The sequence below is a fragment of the Manis javanica genome, chromosome 2 (assembly GCF_040802235.1).
Source record: "Manis javanica isolate MJ-LG chromosome 2, MJ_LKY, whole genome shotgun sequence".
NCBI lineage: Eukaryota > Metazoa > Chordata > Mammalia > Pholidota > Manidae > Manis > Manis javanica.
Window position 1 is genome coordinate 183,098,778 of NC_133157.1, and position 22,135 is coordinate 183,120,912.

Genomic DNA, 22,135 nt, shown 5'->3' on the forward strand with positions numbered 1-22,135 from the left:
TCAGCAGTGTTACCACTACATGATCTAGCCTGTCATGATCAATATTATCTTCCTTGGCTGGAAAAGACAGATTCTAGGTGATGAGTTTAAAAATGACGTAGAGATGAAATGTGCTAGGTGGCACAGTAAAATTTATTTGTCTTTATGATTTATACAAAGTAATTAAACCCACAGAAGAACAAACACCATCAAGATGGCCATATGTAGCTTAGGAAATGACTGGTCCCAGTTCAATCATGTAAATGTTCATTCAGCTTAAAAATGAGTATCTTTTTAATAGTTTTAGCTTTTATTTTAGTCCCCAAGGCTTGCACAGTTCTGTATAAATGCTTTTGCTATTTCATTATCATTAGGCACATGATGTTTACCAATTCCCAGGAAATAAATGAAATCAACAAAAAAAGTCCTGTGACAATTGAGCACATTCTCACAGAAATAAATTTGATGAGCTGATTACAATTTGATACAGTCCAGCTATTAGACCTACACATGAAACATGAAACAATATTAACAAATTACATTTGTCTTAAAGATTTATTTCTTTTAAAATAATTATCATACTTTTTTGTGCAAGGATTCCATTGATTTCTTTGGTTTTAAACATTATAACTGTCTGACCTAAATATATATTGTTTGTACCAAATACCACAAATAAAAAAATTAAATAAAATTTCAGAAGGTAAAAATGGAATTATTGCTTCAGTATAAAAAATGCCTGGCCCACTTGGGTAGGACTGCTATTATTGCTTTACTTCTATTGGAAAACTATCCTGGAAATAAAGGAATGTACCACATAGTTGCCTGCTTAAAGTATAATTTGGTTGCATATTATCAACTATTAACATGCTCTTACTTTCACCAAAGCTATCCCAATCTTGTCCTTAAAGACAGAACAAAGTGAAATAGCATAAATAAATAAGTTTACCTAAGGGGATACAATAAATAGCCTACTAGATAACAATAAAGAATACTGTAACATAAAGCCCTTCAGTGCTGTACAATTAAACAACAGTTTTGGATTTTCAAAGTCTCTAAACACAGCCTTCATTTTATAACATAGTTTTAGTGCTGGTATGCAGCTGACAGATCTAAAGAACACATTTCTGTTGTTTTCATCATTTAAGAAGAATGAAAACATAGTGGATACAGTTGTAAATTCTGCCTTTTGGGAATTTCTGGGTATGTACCATCATCAGTTTTTGACTATTGTCTAGTTGTAGAGCATAAATCTTAGAAATTAAAAAATGATCAGAATATTCCTCTAATTCTTAGTGGTTTCTTGGTCTCCAGAAAAGTTAAAGAAACAGAAAAAAATCAAACTCAGAAGTTCTGCTGCCTTCTTTTCTTTGCATCCATTGCATCCAGAATGGGTTGTCTTTTCGCAGTGTATCTCTGACGAAGCTCTTCTATTTCTCGTTCCATCATGGGGTCCAGCGCTTTTAACCGCATCTGTAATTCTTCTAAACTTAGATTTTTTAACTGGATATAGGGGAAAAAAGTGAAGATACTAATAGAGTAAAATTATCTACAATAGGTTGAAGTCTAATGAGCTTTAGCACAAATATTTCAGCAAACTCCTTACATCATCTTTGAAATACGGTTCAACAATTAAAATAGGAATTCCTTCCCTGAAGAATCAAGAAACCACATCTTTGAAGAACCCCAAGTAATTTGCAACAAGACAATTAAAAACTCTGCTTTTAGGAAAGAGCAAATGAAAAAAATTAGCTGATGAAAAAATGTATTTTTTAAAAAGGTAGACAAATCCACCACTTCCAACAAACAGACAGATGTTCTGGATATAGTCACTCTAATCTCTCAAATCCTCGCCAGCTATGGAGGACTACGATAATTATGAACACTTGCGGAAATCACCCAAGAATGTGACAAGATCAAATGCAGGTTAAATTAACCAATCAGTCCTGAATTTTACCAAATGCTTAAAACTTAAGTACTAGTTAATCAGAAAATGGAATTATCTAGAATACTTTTATCCCTAGCATTCTGATAAAATAGAGTTTTAAATTTATGATTTAAAATAGCCCGTACAATATAAACAGTGCTGTGTAAGTTCTGACATGGGCTGAGCCAATTTGAAAATGAAGTGCCTGTCAAATTTTCACTGTATACATTACAGCTTGACAATAATGGTATGATTCATCTAAATGATATTTTGCCTATAATGACTTAGTTTGATTACACTGGCTTCTGGGGAAAACACTAGTACATCCTTTACTGATTTTCTGTGTAACAGTAGGAGAGAGACCTCATGTCTTGTGTGTATGGGGGATAAAATCTGTTCTATGTAACAGGCATCCTGAGCTCTACTGTAATTATCTTTATGTCCAAACAGCAAGATATGGATTATCTTCTGAAAAACATATTTTAGGGATGTTTTATAGGCTTAAGCTTCCCTGAGATATATGACCTAACACTTGGGCTTTTATATCTTATATAACATTAAACAAATCTAAAACTCTCATCTCCTGCAGAAACTTTTAAAGCAATGGTGACAGGTAGGTAGTTTAAAAGTATCTATTAAACTTTACTATGATTAACAGAATGCTATTACATACATACTCAGCCTCTTGGTGGGTACTCTAAGGAAAGAAAAAAAGGTACTCAAGTATTTCTTTGGCTTAAGAAACTTCTGAGTTATTTGGTAGTGTAAGATTAGCAACTATATACATTTAGGGACTGATCCAAGACCCTATGCAATTAAACCCTATTGTATGTGGTACAGATTATAGGGAGATGCCTTCACTTAAGCCCATGAAGAAGCTTCTAATGTGCAAAGTTCTGCATGCTCACACGTACATTTTCCTGGAGAGAGCATCTGTTATTTTTTGTTTTTATTAAGCAGAGTTCCAGCAAAAAGGGAGTAGCTTCATTATAAATTACATGGAGAGAAAATTCTCTCTGGGGAGCAGGGACTGTACTGGTCCTTGAGAAGGAGGCTGCCTTGGTGCAGTGAGGAGGGCCCTGGGAGGAGGCCCTGTTGAGGAGGAAGGATGAAGGACCCAGAGAACAATGGGCCAGGGGGAGGGGGAGGGAGGGGAGCCAGGCAAAGCAGGGTTTGGACTTCAGCGAGCCGCGATCCACTGTGGAGCAGGAAAATGATAGGAGACTAATACAGACTTGGTTTTAATGTGTTAAAACTTCCAGCTTATTTCTTGTTTTAAGAGGAGAGGTGTCTTTGGTTATTTTATGAGCCCGGCCAGAAAACACTCTCATTGTTTTATAGCCATATGTGAATTTTAACCAAAAATAGCCTTTTTCAAAAAGCTTGTTCCTCTACTTTACTCACTGTACCTGGCCTAAAGTGACTCTTGGTTCCAAAACCCAAAACCATTCTCAACTGAAAAGATGTGTCACCACTGAGGATAATGAAAAGAATGAGTCACAGACTGAAGGAAATTCAAAAGAGGAGTTCCAAAAATACAGGAATGACAGTGTTACGGGAAAGAGTGCAGAGGTTCCCAGGATGGTGACTGCAAAGGTGAAAACAACTTGCTTTGGTGTACAAGAAGTTCTGGTATGTATATAAAATATGCTGTCACATCACCAAAAGAACCTAGCTTACTATATTCATTTTATATAATATAATGCATAGTATTACATACCTTCTTCATTAAATTTTAATCCAAGTACTATTGTATGGTTACTATGGTTCAAATCATGGTGGGGATAAAGAATAAGCCAACAGGGAACCTCAAAACTTTGTGAACTGTATAAACAGACAGTGGCAAGATGAAGGGCCAGTAAAGACCATATGCAGCCATGCTTTCCTGAGAAAGACATGCCTAGGTGTGTCCACACAGGATCCAGTTCCATTTCGTCTCCATTTCAGCCCATGGTAATCCTTCCTACATCTGAATTTCTATATAACATTCATGATTTAAACAACACATTAAGTATTTGATTCTAGAGTCATGTATTATTTTATAATTGATTCATATGCATGAGTCTCATATCTCTACTCCAGATATTCCAAAAAATATTTAAACTTTAGAGATTGTATGCATACCTAGAAACTATTAAACTATACTGCTAAACATGAAAGTGGGTAGGAACAGGAAAGCAGGAAAAATAACTCAAAGAAAGGGGTTACTCTAAGATTAGGAGTAATGACATCATACAAAGCAAACAATTTTGCATTAAGATATTCCATAAATATCTTATACTACCTTACTGGTGCAAACTGTCAATAGTTTATAAATATTGTAGTAATAATGGACTGAACTCAGGGGAAGAAGCTACTTAGTAGAAAATCTTTCCTCTTCTAATAGACTTCTATATTTTCTATATGTAAAATTTGTGAAAAACAGATCTGTGACACTAGGGAACCATTACCTGGCATCATTAGGTAATTAGGTGCTCCATATAAGTAAATTGATGAAGTACCTAAATCTTATTTCTTTAAATGTTAAAATTGTTACAACTATTTTGACCATTAAATCTTTATAAAGTATTTCACAGAATATACTGCCTTCTAAAGCAGAGGACGCAGGACCTAAAACCACCTTTCCTTGATGATGCATCATATTAAGTTCTATCACTACTCTGTGCTATGTATTAGTTTCCCATCTCCTTTCTGGTTCGTTTCCCTCGAGGGAAAGCTGTGGGCTCCTTCTGATGGCCACCATGGGCACATATCCTCCTTTCTCTGCTTTAGGTTTGTTCATCTACTGGGAACCAGAGAAGCAATTAAACAACTCTGTAAGGTGTTACACTAAATAAGAATGTATAGCTTCTGAGAGAAAGCCTGAGGTTATTTTAGAAAAGACAGAGCATGGCTTTAATGCTGAAGCTTGTTACCCTTCTAATGTTTTTTCTTGTTTGTCCGTTTTAATCTGATTTCAGATTTGCGGTTGTGTAAAGTTGAGGTCACCGGAATCTTGACTTTTACATAAAAGACACACATAGCTATGCTTTCAAATCCATCAGAGAACATCAGAGGATTCATTTATTAAAACATTAATATTCCCTATGGACCAAGTACTACAGACAGAGAAATGATTAAGACACTCCCTTTTAGAAGGAGCTTGCAATCTAGCTGGTCAGACAGGTCCATGCAGATAATTTACTGAAGGATGAGTAAGCTGAGAAGATGGGAAATAGGACAGGAGAAAAGGGAACAGCACGAGCAGATACACAGAGGGCACAGAAATGCCTGGCATCTTTGGAGACATCAGCTGACTGCTGGGAAGGATCCATAGGAAGAGGGGATCAAGAGATGAAATAGGGAGGAGAACAGAGAGATGGCTAAGGCCCTTAAAAGCATGGTGTTACAAACTTTCTGTAGACAAGCAAGATATGCCAGATAACTGTGCACAATTGATGACATTTCCATGTATGAATGTGCTTTAGAAAAATATCTTCAATAGCAGGTAGAGAAAGTGGATTGCCACATGGAAAAGAAATGGAGATAAGATGACTGTGAGCAGGTTACTTCAACAGTTACTGTAATAATAGGATAGAGACTAATAGCATTTATAAGGTAGGGGAGTTTATGAAATTGATTTTTAGTCCTGTTGAGTTTGAGATATGAACAAGGCTTGAAGGTGGGGACATCAGATAAGGATTATAATTTGGAGTTTTAGAGCTCAGGACAGAGCTACAGACTTAGGGAATCATTAGCATTTAGACTCTAATTGAAGCCCTTGTTGAAGATAAGATTATCCAGGACAAGGTCTTCTCCCTGATGTTATCATCTACAGTATCCTACAGAAAACCCCCAAACCTTACCCTTTGTGGTCAGAGGCTCCTTATTTCATTAAAAAAAAGTGAAGCTGACTGGTAGAATTTTTCACTTTTTATAGTATAGGTATGATTTACAGACATGAACTTCTGTGTTTGACTTCTGATTAAACCCTAATAATATATTTTAGCACTCTGTATTTCTGTAGCTATCAAGCCTCCCACAAGCATGAAAATGATTTGAGAAAATGTGGCAGAAGCAGCTTTTTCAATCTCTTGGAAAACAGTACTGCTCAATGTTTTAGTAGTAAAAAGATTCACAAACTGGATACAATTTTTTTATCCCTGGGAAGCAGAGGAGGCTGTGGAACAAAGTAGAACTTTAGGAGCCACGGCTGCGGTTCTCCCTATTATTGCATGAAATATCTTTTTCCATTCCTTCACTTTTAGTCTGTGTATGTCTTTGGGTTTGAAGTGAGTCTCTTGAAGGCAGCTTATAGATGGGTCTTGTTTTTTATCCATTCTATAACTCTGTCTTTTGATTGGTGCATTTAGTGCATGAACATTTAGGATGATTAGTAACAGATATGTACTTATTGCCATTGCAGGTTTTAGACTGATGGTTACCAAAGGTTCAAGGGCAGCTTTTTTTACTATCTAACAATCTAACTTAACTCGCTTATTATGCGATTTCAAACACAATCTAAATGTTCTTTTATTTTCTCCCTTCATTTTCTTCTTCCTCCACTCTTTATATATTAGGTGTCATATTCTGTACTCTTTGTGTATCCCCTGACTTTGTGGGTAGTTGACTTAATTTTACATTTGCTTAGTAACTAATTGGTCTACTTCCTTTACTGTGGTCTTATTTTCTCTGGTGACAGTTATTTAGCCTTAGGAGCACTTCCATATGTAAAAGTCCCTTTGAAATACACTGCAGAGACAGTTTGTGGGAGGTAAATTCCCTCAACTTTTACTTATCTGGAAATTGTTTAATCCCTGCTTCAAATTTAAATGATAAGCTTTCAGGGTAGAGTATTCTTGGTTGGAGGCCTTCTGTCTCATTGCATTAAATATAGTAGACCAATCCCTTCTGGCCAGTCAGGTTTCTGATGATTGCCTGATGGACTTCCCTCTGTGCACATTCTTCTGAAGTGCACATGGAATCTTTTCCAGACTAGATCACATACTAGGTACAAAAAGAGCCTTAGTAAATTCAGAAGGATTGAAATTGTGCCAACCATCTTCTCAGATCACAAAGGCATGAACCTAGAAATAAATTATGCAAAGAAAATGAAAAAGTCCACAAACACATGGAGGTTTAACAACATACTCCTAAATAATCATAGGATCAATGACCAATTAAAAACAGAGATCATGCAATATATGGAGACAAATGAAAACAACAACTGAACACCCCAAAACTTGTGGGATGGAGCAAAGGCAGTTCTAAGAAGGAAGTATATTGTAAAACAGGCTTACTTCAAGAAAGAAGAACAATCCGAAAAGAACAGTCTAAACTCACAATTAATGAAACTAGAAAAAGAAGAACCAATGAGGCCCAAAGTCCATAGAAGGAGAGACATAATAAAGATTAGAGCAGAAATAGATAAAATAGAGAAGAATAAAACAATAGAAAGAATCAATAAAACCAGGAGCTGGTTCTTCAAGAAAATAAACAAAATAGATAAGCCCCTAGACAGACTTATTAAGAAAAACTGAGAGTCTATACACATAAACAGAACCAGAAATGATAAAGGAAAAATCACTATGGACACCACAAAAATACAAAGAATTATTAGAGAATACTATGAAAAATTATATGCTAACAAATTGGATAGCCTAGAAGAGATGAACAACTTTCTAGAAAAATACAACCTTCCATGGCTGACCCAAGAAGAAACAGAAAATCCGAACAGACCAATTACCAGCAATGAAATTGAACTGGTAATCAAAAAACTACCTAAGAACAAAATCCCTGGACCAGATGGCTTCACTGCTGAATTTGATCAAACATTTAATGAAGACCTAATATCCATCCTCAAAGTTTTCCAAAAAGCAGAAGAGGAGGGAATACTTCCAAACTCATTCCATGAGGCCAGCATCACTCTAATACCAAAACCAGACAAAGACACCACAAAAAAAGAAAATTATACACCGATGTTTCTGATGAACATAGATGCAAAAATCCTTAACAAAATATTAGCAGATTGAATTAAAAATACATCAAAAAGATCATCCATCACGATCAAGTGGAATTTATTCCAGGGATGCAAGGATGGTACAACATTTGAAAATCCATCAACATCATACACCAAATGAACAAAAAGAGGCACAGAAATCACATGATCATCTCAACAGATGCCAAAAAGGCATTTGACAAAATTCAACATCCAAGATGATAAAAACTCTCAACAAAATGGGTATAAAGGGTAAGTACCTCAACATAATAAAGGCCATATACAACAAATCCACAGCCAACATCATATTTAACAGTGAAAAGCTGAAAGCTTTTCCTCTAAGTTTGGGAACAAGACAAGGATGCCCACTCTCACCACTTCTATTCAACATAGTACTGGAGGTCCTAGCCACAGCAATCATACAACACAAAGAAATAAAAGGCATCCAGATTGGTAAGGAAGAAGTTAAACTGTCCCTGTTTGCAGATGACATGATATTGTACATAAAGACTCCAAACAACTAGAACTAATAACTGAATTCAGCAAAGTTGCAGAATACAAAATGAATACACAGAAATCTGTTGCATTCTTATACACTAATGATGTAGTAGCAGAAAGAGAAATCAGGGAAACAGTTCCATTCACAATTGCGTCAAAAAGAATAAAATACCTAGTAATAAACCTAAGCAAGGAGGTGAAAGACCCATACCCTGAACACTACAAGACACTCATGAGAGATATTAAAGAAGACACCAATAAATGGAAATACATCACATTCTCATGGATAGGAAGAATTAATATTGTCAAAATGGCTGTCCTGCCTAAAGCAATCTATAGAGTCAATGCAATTCCTATCAAAATACCAACAGCATTCTTCAATGAACTAGAGCAAATCATTCTAAAATTCATATGGAACAACAAAAGACCCCAAATAGCCAAAGCAATCCTGAGAAGGAAGAATAAAGCTGAGGAGATTATGCTCCCCAACTTCAAGCTCTACTACAAAGCCACAGTAATCAAGACAATTTGGTACTGGCACAAGAACAGACCCATCAATGGAACAGAAAGGAGAGCCTGGATATAAACCCACACAAGTATGGCCAATTCATACACAATAAAGGAGACATGGATATACATTGGGGAAATGACAGCCTCTTCAACAACTGGTGTTGGCAAAACTGGACAGCTACATATAAGAGAATGAAACTGGATTACTGTCTTATTCCATACACAAAAGTAAACTTGAAATGGATCAAACACCTGAATGTAAGTCATGAAACCATAAAACTCTTAGAAGAAAACATAGGCAAAAATCTCTTGAATATAAACATGAGCAACTTTTTCCTGAATGCATCTCCTCAGGCAAGGGAAACAAAAGCAAAAATGAACACAAGGGACTACATCAAACTAAAAAGATTTTGTACAGCAAAGGACACCATCAGCAGAACAAAAAGGCCTTCTACAGTATGGGAGAATATATTTGTAAATGACATACCTGATAAGGTGTTAACATCCAAAATATATAAAGAGCTCACATGCCTCAACACCCAAAAAGCAAATAACCCTACTAAAAAATGGGCAGATGATATGAAGAGACAATTCTCCAAAGAAGAAATTCAGATGGCCAACAGGCACAAGAAAAGATGCTCCACATGGCTAATTATCAGGGAATTTCAAATTGAAACCACAATGAGATACCACCTCACACCAGTTAGGATGGCCAACATCCAAAAGTCAAGGAACAACAAATGCTGGTAAGGTTGAGGAGAAAGGGGAACCCACATGGTTGGTGGCAATGTAAATTAGTTAAGCCATTGTGGAAAGCAATATGGAAGTTCCTCACAAAACTAAAAACAGAAATACCATTTGACCCAGGAATTCCACTCCTAGGACTTTACCCAAAGAAAACAACATACCTGATTCAAAAAGACATATGCACCCCTATGTTTATCACAGTACTATTTACAGTAGCCAAGATATGGGAGCAATCTAAGTGTCCACCAGTAGATGAATGGATAAAGAAGATGTGGTCCATATTAACAATGAGATAATATTCAGGCATAAGAAGAAAACAAATCATACCATTTGCAACAAGATGGATGGAGCTAGAGGGAATTATGCTCAGTGAAGTAAGCCAGGCAGAGAAAGACAAGTACCAAATGATTTCACTCATTTGTGGAGTACAAAAACAAAGCAAAACTGAAGGAACAAAACAGCAGCAGACTCATAGAACCCAAAAAGTGAGTAGCAGTTATGAAAGGGAAGGGGTTGGGGATGGTTTTGGGGAGGGAGGGAGAAGGGGATTAAGGGGCATTATGATTAGCACCCATAATGTAGGTGGGTCACTGGGAAGGCAGTATTGCATGGAGAAGACAAGTAATTAGTGACTCTACAGTATCTTACTAAGCTGATGGACAGTGACTGTAATGGGGTGTGTTTGGGGGACTTGATAATATGGGTGAAAGTTCTAACCATGGTGCTGCTCATGTAGAGCCTTCATAAGATTGTGTATCAATGATACTTTAATAATGAAATCAACAAAAAATTCTATGGAGACTGATAATTTTTAAATTGTTCCTATAATATCAAACAACCCACTATCTCCCTTATTAATTCTAATCTGAATTAAAATAACTTGGGGGCTAATAAGGATAACATCAGAATGAAATTCTGAGTTTCCTTAATTATTATATTATTATGACAAAAGTCTTTACTAAAATTAGGTTTTTAAAAAATCTTTATAAAAAGTAAGGGAAATCATTCAGAACTGCTATGTTTATGAATCAACAGAGCTTGGGTAAATCAGCTTTAATTTACATTTTATTTTTAATATAGGAAAGAAATGCTACTTATGAGCCACATTTCTACAATACATGGAACCAAAGTAGCTATATTATAGCTATGTGCCAGTTGATTAATTCCAAAATAAAGGCAGAATAAAGCACACCCGGAGTATCAATTCTTTGATCTACATTTGTCAGAGTTCAGAATTTGGTAAGATGGTCAGTGAAGAGAAGAATTTTAGAATATGCATATATTATGGTTTAGGTTAATTCTATTTAACAAAATTTAGTTTTGAATTTAATGATAAAATAGAGCTTAGACAACTAACAGTAATTCTTAAATCTTTTGGTCTTAACATTATGAAAGAATATTGCAGAATATCTTCACAAACATTTAAGGACACATAACTTGATTAAGTAAATAAATGAGCAGTAAGAAGAACTTGAATGCAAAGACAGGCACAGGACCCACAACAGCTTGAAACACAGTCATAGAAAAAGAGATGAGTTTCAGAATAATTTTTTTCTATTCATATGAAATTTGCCTTTCTTGGACATCTGAAATGTAAAATATCAGGGGCAAGACATTAATTAGGGCAGAGAATAAAATCAATTTCCATAAAAGGGTTTAAATTGAGATCAGGTAAACTGAATCATATGGGCTGGAGATGAACACACTTTGAAATCTGGGATTATTAAAAACCATTGCATATGACTAAGTTGTTTGTTTAATATAAGCGTAAACTATAAAGTTGGGTGATGAGTTAAATCTCACAGAATCTTACTGCAAAAGAGAAACTTATAGATGATCTACTCTAACTTCCTTGCATTAGGTGAGGAAATGAGAGCTGGCTTGCTCAAAGTTATACTGGTTAATGGCAGAGATCAGACCTGACCTCTAGGCCAATGCATTCTTTCATCATGTCAAGTTTGATATTCCTAATCCAGCACTGCCAGGGGATTTAAAATATTAAGTCACCACCAATGGGGGATGTGCTGTTGAGAAATTTCCAGGGTCTTCAACCTACACTGAAAGGAAAAATGGTTTTTAACTATTCAGCTATGAAGGCCACAATGAATAGAAAACCCTGTACATGATGTTTTCACAGAGTAGCTTCTAAAGTGGAATACACTACAGCTCAGCAAAAGGTAGAATTGCCATATTCTTAAAGCATCAGGCCAGTAGGTAGACTAGGATCTGCCAGCTCTTATAAAGTTTGCTCAAAACAAGTGAAAGGCTTTAGAAAAAAACTCTAAACTTTTTATAATAATAATTAGATGCGTGGACAGATACTTGTTCATAAGTTAAATGAATAGTCAAAACTACTTTTCAAAAAGAGTTAACATTTTGTTTGAAAATTGGTGGTTTGGTATGAGGTAATACCTTGAATAAGCAGCTCATTTTGTTAATGATAGCCAAGGATTATCACATTTTATCCAGGAAGTAATAAGAAGATTACAGATCAATATCCACAAATACTGTATTTCTCAGTATTTTTAAAAAAAAAAAAACTCTAAGTAAAAGATATACAAATTAGTAACTCACTAGCTCTTCCATAAAACAAAATCAGTAAAAACAACTCAGCAATATAGTGAAATGTAAAATAAGATTACATCAACCCTTTGATAATTTTGACAGTTCAAATTTTTAATAATTAGTATTATTTCTGAATGCTATGAGAAGTATTGAAAAGCTGCTTATTATTGACCAGGAAAAGTCAGTAAATTAGAGCTGTCTTTAAGCTTATATAGCCAGTCTAGTACTATAAAAACCTAAAATATCATATCCAAATGATAAGAAGGGATAACTTTCTGAAATAGTTTTGTCTTAAAAACTCTTTGGGAAAAACACATGGATTTTTATATTATTTAATTTTGTTAAAAATAGTCCAAATTACCTGAGAGATTTTTTTTAAAGTCTTAATCTAAAGAAAAGCAGGAATAGGATTATGAAGTTTTTAAATGCATAAATGTGGTAACATTTCAAGACTTAATGAGCCCATGAGTTACTGGCATAATCAGTCTGTCATAATAAACGCAACACCACCACAATGAAGCAAATGGTCTTATGTGTTAATGTTAACACATTTAGTCAAATAGTCAATCAAGAAAATCCTGTACAAGGTTTGCTGTGTTTACTGGGAAAACAAACTCTTCCTAGCAACTGTTTAAATAAATCTCACAGATGCTACAGACCTTATTAGTGGCCTGTGATTAAAAAAATATGGATTGCTAATACTGTATCCTGACTCATCTATTTTCCCATCTGCTAGCAATTCTAACAGTATGAACTATCAACAGAATAGCTAACAACAATAATTTTCTATGGCAATTTCAATGTTGAATTGCCTATAGCATTTTGTAAGATTTACCAGTACATGCCTCAGACTGTTTGAGTTGTTTGAGGCCTGAAGCAACAAAGTCCTTTTCCCCGCAATATTCCATTTTAGCTCAATTTTTACATTCTGTCGAACAGAATCTGGTTTGGTTTTACAAAACACTGTTCACGGAGGCTGGCACACTTATTTTGTTAATGATCAGAGTGGGAAATGTACCAAAGTACTAACAGAAATCCAGTCAAGTCTATTGATTAGTTTAGATATCTGTATATAAACAGGCAAGGGGCCTTCTGCCAATAAAACTGAGTAACAGTGACAATAGGTAGTATTTAAAGTAAAAAAACCCAAAAATTAAAACAGCAATATATTAAGGCATTTCCTGATTTAACTTCTGGCACAGAAGAATACAATAAAAGAGCTTCAAGTCAGTCTAACTACTATGAAACCTGCTTTTAAAAAACCCTATATGTACACTTAATGTATGCATTTATAAAAATAATGGAGATAGTGATGATTTCAGACACTTGACACACTATAGAAGAAAACCTGAGTTCTTCACTGTAAATGTCTTATAAAATGTGCTCTTAAAGTTGCATTAAAAAGACATATGCACTCCTATGTTTATTGCAGCACTATTTACAATAGTCAAGATATGGAAGCAACCTAAGTGTCCATCAGTAGATGAATGGATAAAGAAGATGTGATACATATACACAATGGAATATTATTCAGCCATAAGAAGAAAACAAATCCTACCATTTGCAACAACATGGATGGAGCTAGAGGGTATTATGCTCAGTGAAGTAAGCCAGGCAGAGAAAGACAAGTATCAAATTATTTCACTTATCTGTGGAGTATAAGAACAAAGAAAAAACTGAAGGAACAAAAAACAGCAGCAGACTCACAGAACCCAAGAATGGACTAACAGTTACCAAGGGGAAACGGACTGGGGAGGGTGAGTGGGAAGGGAGGGATAAGGGGGAAAATGGGACATTACGATTAGCACATAATGTAGCGGTGGGGGGGACATGGGGAAAGCAGTATATACAGAGAAGACAAGTAATGATTCTACAGCATCTTGCTAAGCTGATGGACAGTGACTGTAATGGGCTATGTGGGGGGGACTTGAAAATGGGGGCAGTCTAGTAACCATAATGTTGTTCAAGTAATTGTACATTAATGATGTCAAAAAAAAGATGCATTAATATTAAATCTACTGGCAGAGCCTTCCCACAATAGACACTGTTTACCCATCCTGATGGAGGTTTACACATAACCCTGTTCTGAGCTGAGTGGCCCTATCTATGCAGATTGACTGAATGACTATAAATATTCTGGGATTGTACCTGGAAACTGCCATGAGGCTCTGTTTAACCTCAGTGCATCTAGAGTAAAAAGACATTTAGGTTTTATTTTCATTCCCAAAGAAAAGGGAGAAAACCATTTCTTGTAGATCAATGAAGAAGAAAGGGGAAAATGTCACTGACTGATCACTTAGAATGTTTGACACTATCCTAGGTCTTATGCATTAAGTAATTAAGTAATTTAATCCTAGCAATCACCTTATGGGGCAGATATTACCAACCCTCCTTAATAGGTGAGGACAGACCAACTGATCCACCCTAGGTCATACAGCTAGAGGTACTTATGTAGGCATGCAAAGACAATCAAATCCACTAACCTAAGTTTGAATTGGAGCCTACTGAGGGCTTTTCTTGAGTCTCCAAGAACTACAAAAGTACTTCAAAATCCAATTACCAGGTAAAACAGTTTTTAACAGGTTATTTATAGATTAAAAACAGTGAAAATCCCATCTTTTCCCTCAGTTTGTACCTAGTGAGGTATTACTAGATGAAGCATTTATAATAATCTATTTTAGCTATAATTGGCCTCATGAAGTAACATCATGTTTATTAAACATTTTTCTATTTAACCAGCTTTCTAGTAAAATAAACACATTTCTATGTAGTGCTTTAGGATACCTGCCATAATTTAATCAATAAAAAGGGAGGTGCTGTTATAAAACTAACAAGACATGCCCCCTTTACATAGAAGCAATACTTCACCTGTGTCCCTTCAGAGGGTCCCACAGTTGCTTTGGTATTGTGTTTAGCTTGATCTGGCAATGAGTGACAAGCTGATGAGCATTACCACAATTATCTTGTCCTGGAGAAATCTGAGCCACCCATATAAAAAAAGGAATGATGAAATTTTGCATTCTTCAATGGAAGTTACATACCCATTCCTTTTATGCTTTTTAGTTCCTAGTAGGTAGCTTTGCCTGCTAAAAGTATCAGGAAAAAAAGTTTTTTCTTGCATAGCTCTGCTATACTCAAAGCAGCTCTAAAATTCTAGGCCCAGGACAACAAAACCTGAGTTACTCAAAACTACCTACCAATTCAGTCTTTCCAGATCAATAAGGGACAGATGACAAAGTTCCATTACCTCTGATGCCTTATCTCAGTGACTCTGATTAACACTTTGTTGAATATTTTAAAACACTGATAAAGCCAAAAATGAGAGATTAAAAATTATATACTTCATTTCATTAAAAATTAATATGACTAGTTATGGATGATCATGAACACTAAAAAAAAATTCCTTAAAATATATCTGTTACTAGCTTATTGGGGTGTCAAATATTTGTTTAACTAGTACATAAATCTAAAATAGTTTCATTTTTCTCCAATCACACTTTTCAGATGTGCTATCCCAATTTCCCCTGACACATCCCTTAAGGAATCTTGGGCAAGTATCACTGATTTCTGGTCACTTTTAGTTATTAAAAGTCCAGGGAAATTATAAACATCAATCTCATAGTAAATAGAAATCTTGTCCCTCTCCTCCGTTTGGGCTTAAGCAGAGAGACCAAGAGACTTGTGGTGGGGAGGGCTGATATCTGCTCCCAGAACCTACTCCCCGTCTCTTTCAAGGTCTAGCTCCTCTGAGGTTGGGAGCTGCGAAGGAGACAGGGACCTTTGGATGTACTAGGTTACTTGTCAGTGGGGAGAGGTTTCCCTGCTCAGGCCCTGGTCTGGCTGACCACTGTGGGTTGTGCACAGAAGGCGTATGTGCGCCATTTCCTGATGTGGGGGTCGGTACTGTTCCGGTGCTCACCTCTCTCAGCGGGGCAGCTCTCTGGGTTGAGTATTGTCTCCTTTGGCCTGGAAACCACCTCAGCAGCTTTTTGACTTCTGACCTCCTTCTTTAGAGCCACAGAGATTGCAGAGATTCTCCAGGGGCTACGGGGACCCAGGAAGGGGGCAGCTCCCCAAGTCTCTTCATTTCCGACACACTATATACTATGGTCCTCAGGAATCCTGCAGGCCTTGGCTCTACCTGTAGAAGTCTCCTATCTAGAGCTCTTTGGGAAAGAAGCAAGCATCTTCTTTGCCTATGTTAATATACCCTTCAGGCTCCCAGGAACTTGTACTGAGTTCTGCTCTAGTGGCACTGAGTTTGCAAGTTCAATCAGCTTAGCAAGCAGCTGGCTGGGATACTAGATGCCAGTCTCCCTTTCCTGTAGGCAACACCAATCTCTATGAATGGCTCTCTGGAAGCCACCCTCTCACACGACAACTTAAATCTAAGCAAGGAGGAGAGAGCTACTTTCTTCTGTTCCCCTTCCACTAGACCCCTAGATGGTGAATTCCATTAGGATAGGAACTTCTATAAAGAGCTTCATCCCCTCCACCTAGAACACTACCTGCAGTATAGTAGGTACCTAATAAATATTTAATGAATGAATGAAAAATGGTGAGGCTCTTAGTAAATCCTGGAGGGAGGTGTCTGGCTTCAATTGTTGATGGTTCTCTTTAGAATATGGGGTACTTAGCACCTGCTATTTTTAGCTGTGGACTCTAATGAGAGGCAACAAAAAATGTCCCTTTCACTGTTGTGGTACTTATCTGTTAACTCTTAAAAAAAAGTGTGTGTTTGGTATCAAGTAGGTGTATTTGCCACTGAAGTAAAGCAAAGAGTATCTGGGAAGACTAGTGTATTAATCTAGCATATTTCATTTATTTCACTATAGGATAGTCCCATGCTCCATTACGTGTTTATTCTGCATATCTGATAATACATTTATTTTGATCTCACCTTATTCTTTTTCTTTTTAGAAAAATGGCTTCTGTCAAACAATTCTTCAAAATGATAATAAATGCCATAGTTAATGCCTTTGGCATACACATGAAATGAACTGCTCTGGGAGGGCATAATTCTTTCTACTATAGCTGAGTACAACCATTTATACAATCTTCTACTGCAGCAATTTCACAGTGCTGACTCTGATTACTTAAATTATGACCTTCATATCATAGAGATGCAATATTTATTTTGCCAAATCTATACAAAGTTTTAAATTAAAATGATTAGAGGTCAGCTGAAAACCACATAACCATGAAACTCAGATTGTAATATATCACTTTTTTTATAGTGAAGCAACACCTACAAATAAGCAGGGTTCCTAATACCTGAGTTTTGAGGCATCTAAACCTGTAGTTCTTTTAAAACACCACATAGTAAGAATCACGGTCTGATTATTATTAATATTAATAAAGAATCACGGTCTGAAAATTGCATATCAAAATATGCAAAAGTTTTAAAAACTTAAAGAGCAATAGTAAATTTTCATCAAAATTCTTCCTTACTTGCTACATAAGCCTTAGAAAATAAAATTTACTGAAAATGGAAACATTTTTAACATAATTATTAATTTTAGAATGGCATGAATTGTGGCTGGAACAGTATTTTTAATTTTCTAGGTATTGACAGACAAGTGTACACATACAATTAAAACCCTAAAAAGGGATTCAGAAATTTAAAACTGAAGGGGAAAAAAAGGATAAGAGGGCTCCTCTGAAAATGTTAAAAAAAAAAATCCTTGCCCATTTTAACAGCAATCAATATTGTACAAACTTAAAAGGAAAAACCACTAAATGCATGAAACTGAAGCTGACAGCATTTTGCCCTCATCCTTTCATTTATAATTGTTTGAAAATATGTTCATAAATGCTATTAATCTGAGATTAAAGAAAATGAGACCAAGTGAACATAAAACTGGCTAACTATTAATTTAAATGTAAACGGGGGAGGCATCAACTTTCAAATGTAAGTGTAAATGTTTCAAACTTTCAACTTTCTCATTTGGGGAGAGGATGACAATGTTTGTGGGTTATGTCATCACCTTAGACTGGACATCTAGTATGTATAAAGAACTGAAAATAAAGATAAGGAAGTAATATGCCAGTATCATTGCAAACAATAGCTCAGAGTAAAATTTTATTACAAAGTAAAAATTTCACACTTAGATGACTATAATAAATGAATTCTCCCTTGATCTGAGAATGCCATCAAATTTGATTTTTTAAAATTGTTTTTGGTATCACTAATAGAGAATATGGCATCAAAATTATCTAAGACCACTTGTAAAACAAGTGCATTTTTCTAGCATTTCCTTAATGTTCCTAGAAGGCTTCCGGCTGAACTGGATCCCACTGCCACCTCTCTCAGAGGCAACAAGACTTTTGGCTTGATGTTCTGGTGGGCCAAACACCTGCTTCCTGGGTGGGCTTGCTACTGATGTGGACATAGAAGCAGAGGCAGAGAACTGTGACGGAGGGGACTTCACAAAGAGTGGCTAATCTCACTTTGCATCTACTGGGAAGCCAGGAGACTGTGGTCACTAGTGGAAACTTGGGGATCAGAATTTGAGCTCTGGTTTGAATAATGTATATTAATATGAAGTAGATTTGCTAGTAAACCTTAGTATTTTATTCCTCAGGATGAAATTTCAGCTTAGCCTTAAAAAGCCCAATTTTAGTAAGGATAAAAGGAAAAATGCATCTTTAATTACCAACTAAATGAAAGCCATACTGTTGGTTTACTTCCTGTGGAAAAGTAACAAAAAAGTATATGGTTGTTAGATTCAGTGTGTTCTTGAACTTTCCATAAGATGTTGTTAGCAAGTGACTGACATATGCTGTTATTCCAAGAGTAGCTAATCCACTGGATAATTATTCTGAAATTATATTGTTTTAATATACAATATCATGTAACTCCCAATCCTGAATAATGACTTAACAGACCTAGTAACTAGTACCTAGTACCAACAAATGCTGGAATTCTCCAAAGCATTCTTATACAAGAATATTCTGAGTAAAATTCCTTTGCCTTATTAGATTTAGAATGGAGGTACAATATTGGAAATGAAGTAATTTTGAAATATTCCGTACACAAAGGAATTAACCTTCTAATGGATTCAAATACTGAAAATACTGCAATTTGGCCTACACAACACTGCCTGTTTCTGGGTTCCTGCGATATCCAGCCTATTTTCAGGTAGAAACATCCATTTGAATGAACCTCTCCCTGCTATAGTTCTTTTAACCAAACTGCATTATTCTGTAACTGGCCCACCTCTTGTCGGCTGCCAACCCGCATATCTCCTCTCCCGACCCCCCAGCTGTGAGAAACAGGCATGGGCCTGAGCCCTGAGCCTTGCTAGCCCCCCACAGGTGTGTTCACTGCCTCCGCTCCCTTGGACTCACTCAACGCCTTCTGAGTAGCCACCCTCACTCCTTCGGCCCACTGAGGGTGGCAAAGCCAGCTGTCTTGACCATGCCATCAAAAGAAGGGAGAGGACTCTTACATGTTGAGGCAGCTGCAGATTTTGCTGGCTATCTCCTAATTTTTCAATCACCAGAAATCTTGATTTCCACTGGCCTTTAATGAGTGTTATTCTGAATTACGCCAACTCATATCAATGAGGGCCGATTTCCTACCAGGCATTTTTGCCAGGTTGACATTTTCCCCAGTCCCTGCCTCTTCTCTGAGTATAAAAAAAGAAGACACTGTCTAATGATTTTTAATATATAGTGGGATTTTAACCTTGTAGAGTGACCACGTATTGAATAATTGGCAACTATTTTGTAAAATGCCTTAAATCCCATTGAGAAATTAATTTATACACTATCTGAGGGCTAGCAGCAAAAGTGGAAACAGTAGGATGGAATAAAATTAAATTCTCTTAAATCAACTGAATAGTGACCAAGGGACTTCTGAATGGGCAAGCCTCTTCAAAAGGGCAGGGAGAGAAGCTCCAAGAGTCTACAAGTTTATAAAGGATGGGTCAGGTTTCCATGGTCCCTGAGAACTAAGAAAGATGGACCACTTTTCACATGAAGACACTAAGCTCCACAGACAGGATTCCCGGCAGTTCCCAAAACCCTCTCTCCACAGGGGCAAGATCTCAGGAGGCCGAGGGAGGGCTGGGTCGCTGGCTATCCGCCACCCTCTGGTGGCCGGATTTGGCATCACAGAGTTTTTTGCCTTTTAAGAGAGAACTGCTTCCCTTTTCTTTTTTAAAAATTATTATTTATTAAAGCATCGTATGTTTAAAAACCGTTTTTAGTGAGGGAAGGGAACACCAATACCACTGATGGCTATGGACAGGTGGGAAACAACTTATTATGTGTAAATTTAGCATCCAAAAAAGCTATTAAAATGATTCGAAGAAAGAAAATGTTCCTCTAAATTTGTTTAAAATCCCATGGGTGAAGCTGCTTAATTGAAAAGATCTGGTCAGTACTTAGCTACTTAACTTTTAACTCTTTGCAGGGACTTACTTTACAAGAAATATTCTTCTACATATGGAGTCATATTGCTGTAAATTTCATGTGCATAATAGCTAACATATATTGAGTGCTTAGCAATGGTAGACACGGTCCTAAGTGTTATTTCACTTAATAGGTAATAATCCTATGAAGTAGTATTATTAAAAACACCATTTCTCAGAGCTATATTTTCAGAGGCACTGAGAATTTAAATTTACCCAAGACATTTAGCTGCTAAAATTTGTGGCTAGGATTTTCATCCAAAGCAACCTAATTTCAGAGCTGGCACTTTTAAACATTACACTATACAAAAAGAGATAGGTTATCAGCCATAATAAATTTTTTTTGCCCCCCAAAGGGAGGGCTACTTACAGTTTTTAATTAATTTAGATGTAGATCAAGGATGCTTAAAACTAAACTGAAACCCTTATGCCAGGCTCAGTGTTCATTTCCTAGAATGCTTATTTACACATACTTTACAGTTGAAGGGGAGTTTATAGTTGGCTATGAGAGCCTGAGATCTAATATTTTCAAATCATAATATGTTTTTAAATATTTTATAGTTTACAATGCATGCTTACAGACATTAAGGACCTCAAAATAATTCTATGACATGGGACAGATAATTCTGTACAGAGGCATTATCCTTACTTTACAGATAAGAGTAATGAGGTTTAGAATGATTAAGTAACACAATTTCCTCAAAATCTAAGATGTCCTAAATGATTGAATGTACAATTAGCCTAAGTCTATGATCTTTACCCTTTGTTACACAGAAAGTAAAAGTGACAATTTTCATGATCAACCAAAGAAAGTTTTACTTACGCTAAGAAAATTTGGGTTCACTTTCTTTCTGCCTTATCCACAATAATTCAATAGTACTTATTTTATTGATGAACTAGCAAAAATCCACAGAAGGAAATGAAAATCAGAAAATAAGAAGCCACAGGAAAAAAATAACATAGGATCATTAAATCCACACTGAATTGGAGTAAAATGGTCCCAGAATTATGAAGATGAATGATTTAACAAGGTCCTTAACATTGAAAAAATTTTTAGTTTTGTAAATGCCTAAAAATTTGATACTTTAACAAATACCTCTAAGAGATCATTGAGAGGCATAAATAGCTTTTACATGGCATATCAAGAACATTTCAGAAGTACTATGAAAGTACTTTATTTTTGTTAAAAAGAAAATAGCTAGTGATTCTAATTACAAGACAAAGCTTCAAATTCTTTCCAAATATAAAGCAATGCTGTTTAGAAACATTCCAGCTCACCCATCTTTCATACCTGTTTTTTTTTTAATGAAGTATAGTTGATACATGACATTATAATGGTTTTGGGTGTACAACACAGTGATTCAAGAATTATATATACATTATAAAATACGATGGTAGGTATTGTTACCTTCTGTCCCCACACAAAGTTATTACAGTATTACTGACTATATTCCCTATGCCTTACTTCTCATGCTCATGACGTATTTACTTATTTTATAATTGTAAGTTTGTACCTCT

The 22,135-nt window shown here is 35.9% G+C and overlaps 1 protein-coding gene across 3 annotated transcripts in view; it reads right to left on the minus strand.

The window, feature by feature from the left end:
• Positions 1–114: 114 nt before the first annotated feature.
• STK3 (serine/threonine kinase 3) overlaps positions 115–22,135 on the minus strand; it is a 362,105-nt gene continuing 340,084 nt past the window's right edge. For all 3 annotated transcript variants that reach the window (XM_036995747.2, XM_036995746.2, XM_036995748.2), the window contains one exon: positions 115–1,479. In XM_036995747.2, coding sequence (XP_036851642.1) covers positions 1,321–1,479 — 159 coding nt within the window. In that variant the 3' untranslated portion in view covers positions 115–1,320. The remainder of the gene's footprint in view (positions 1,480–22,135) is intronic.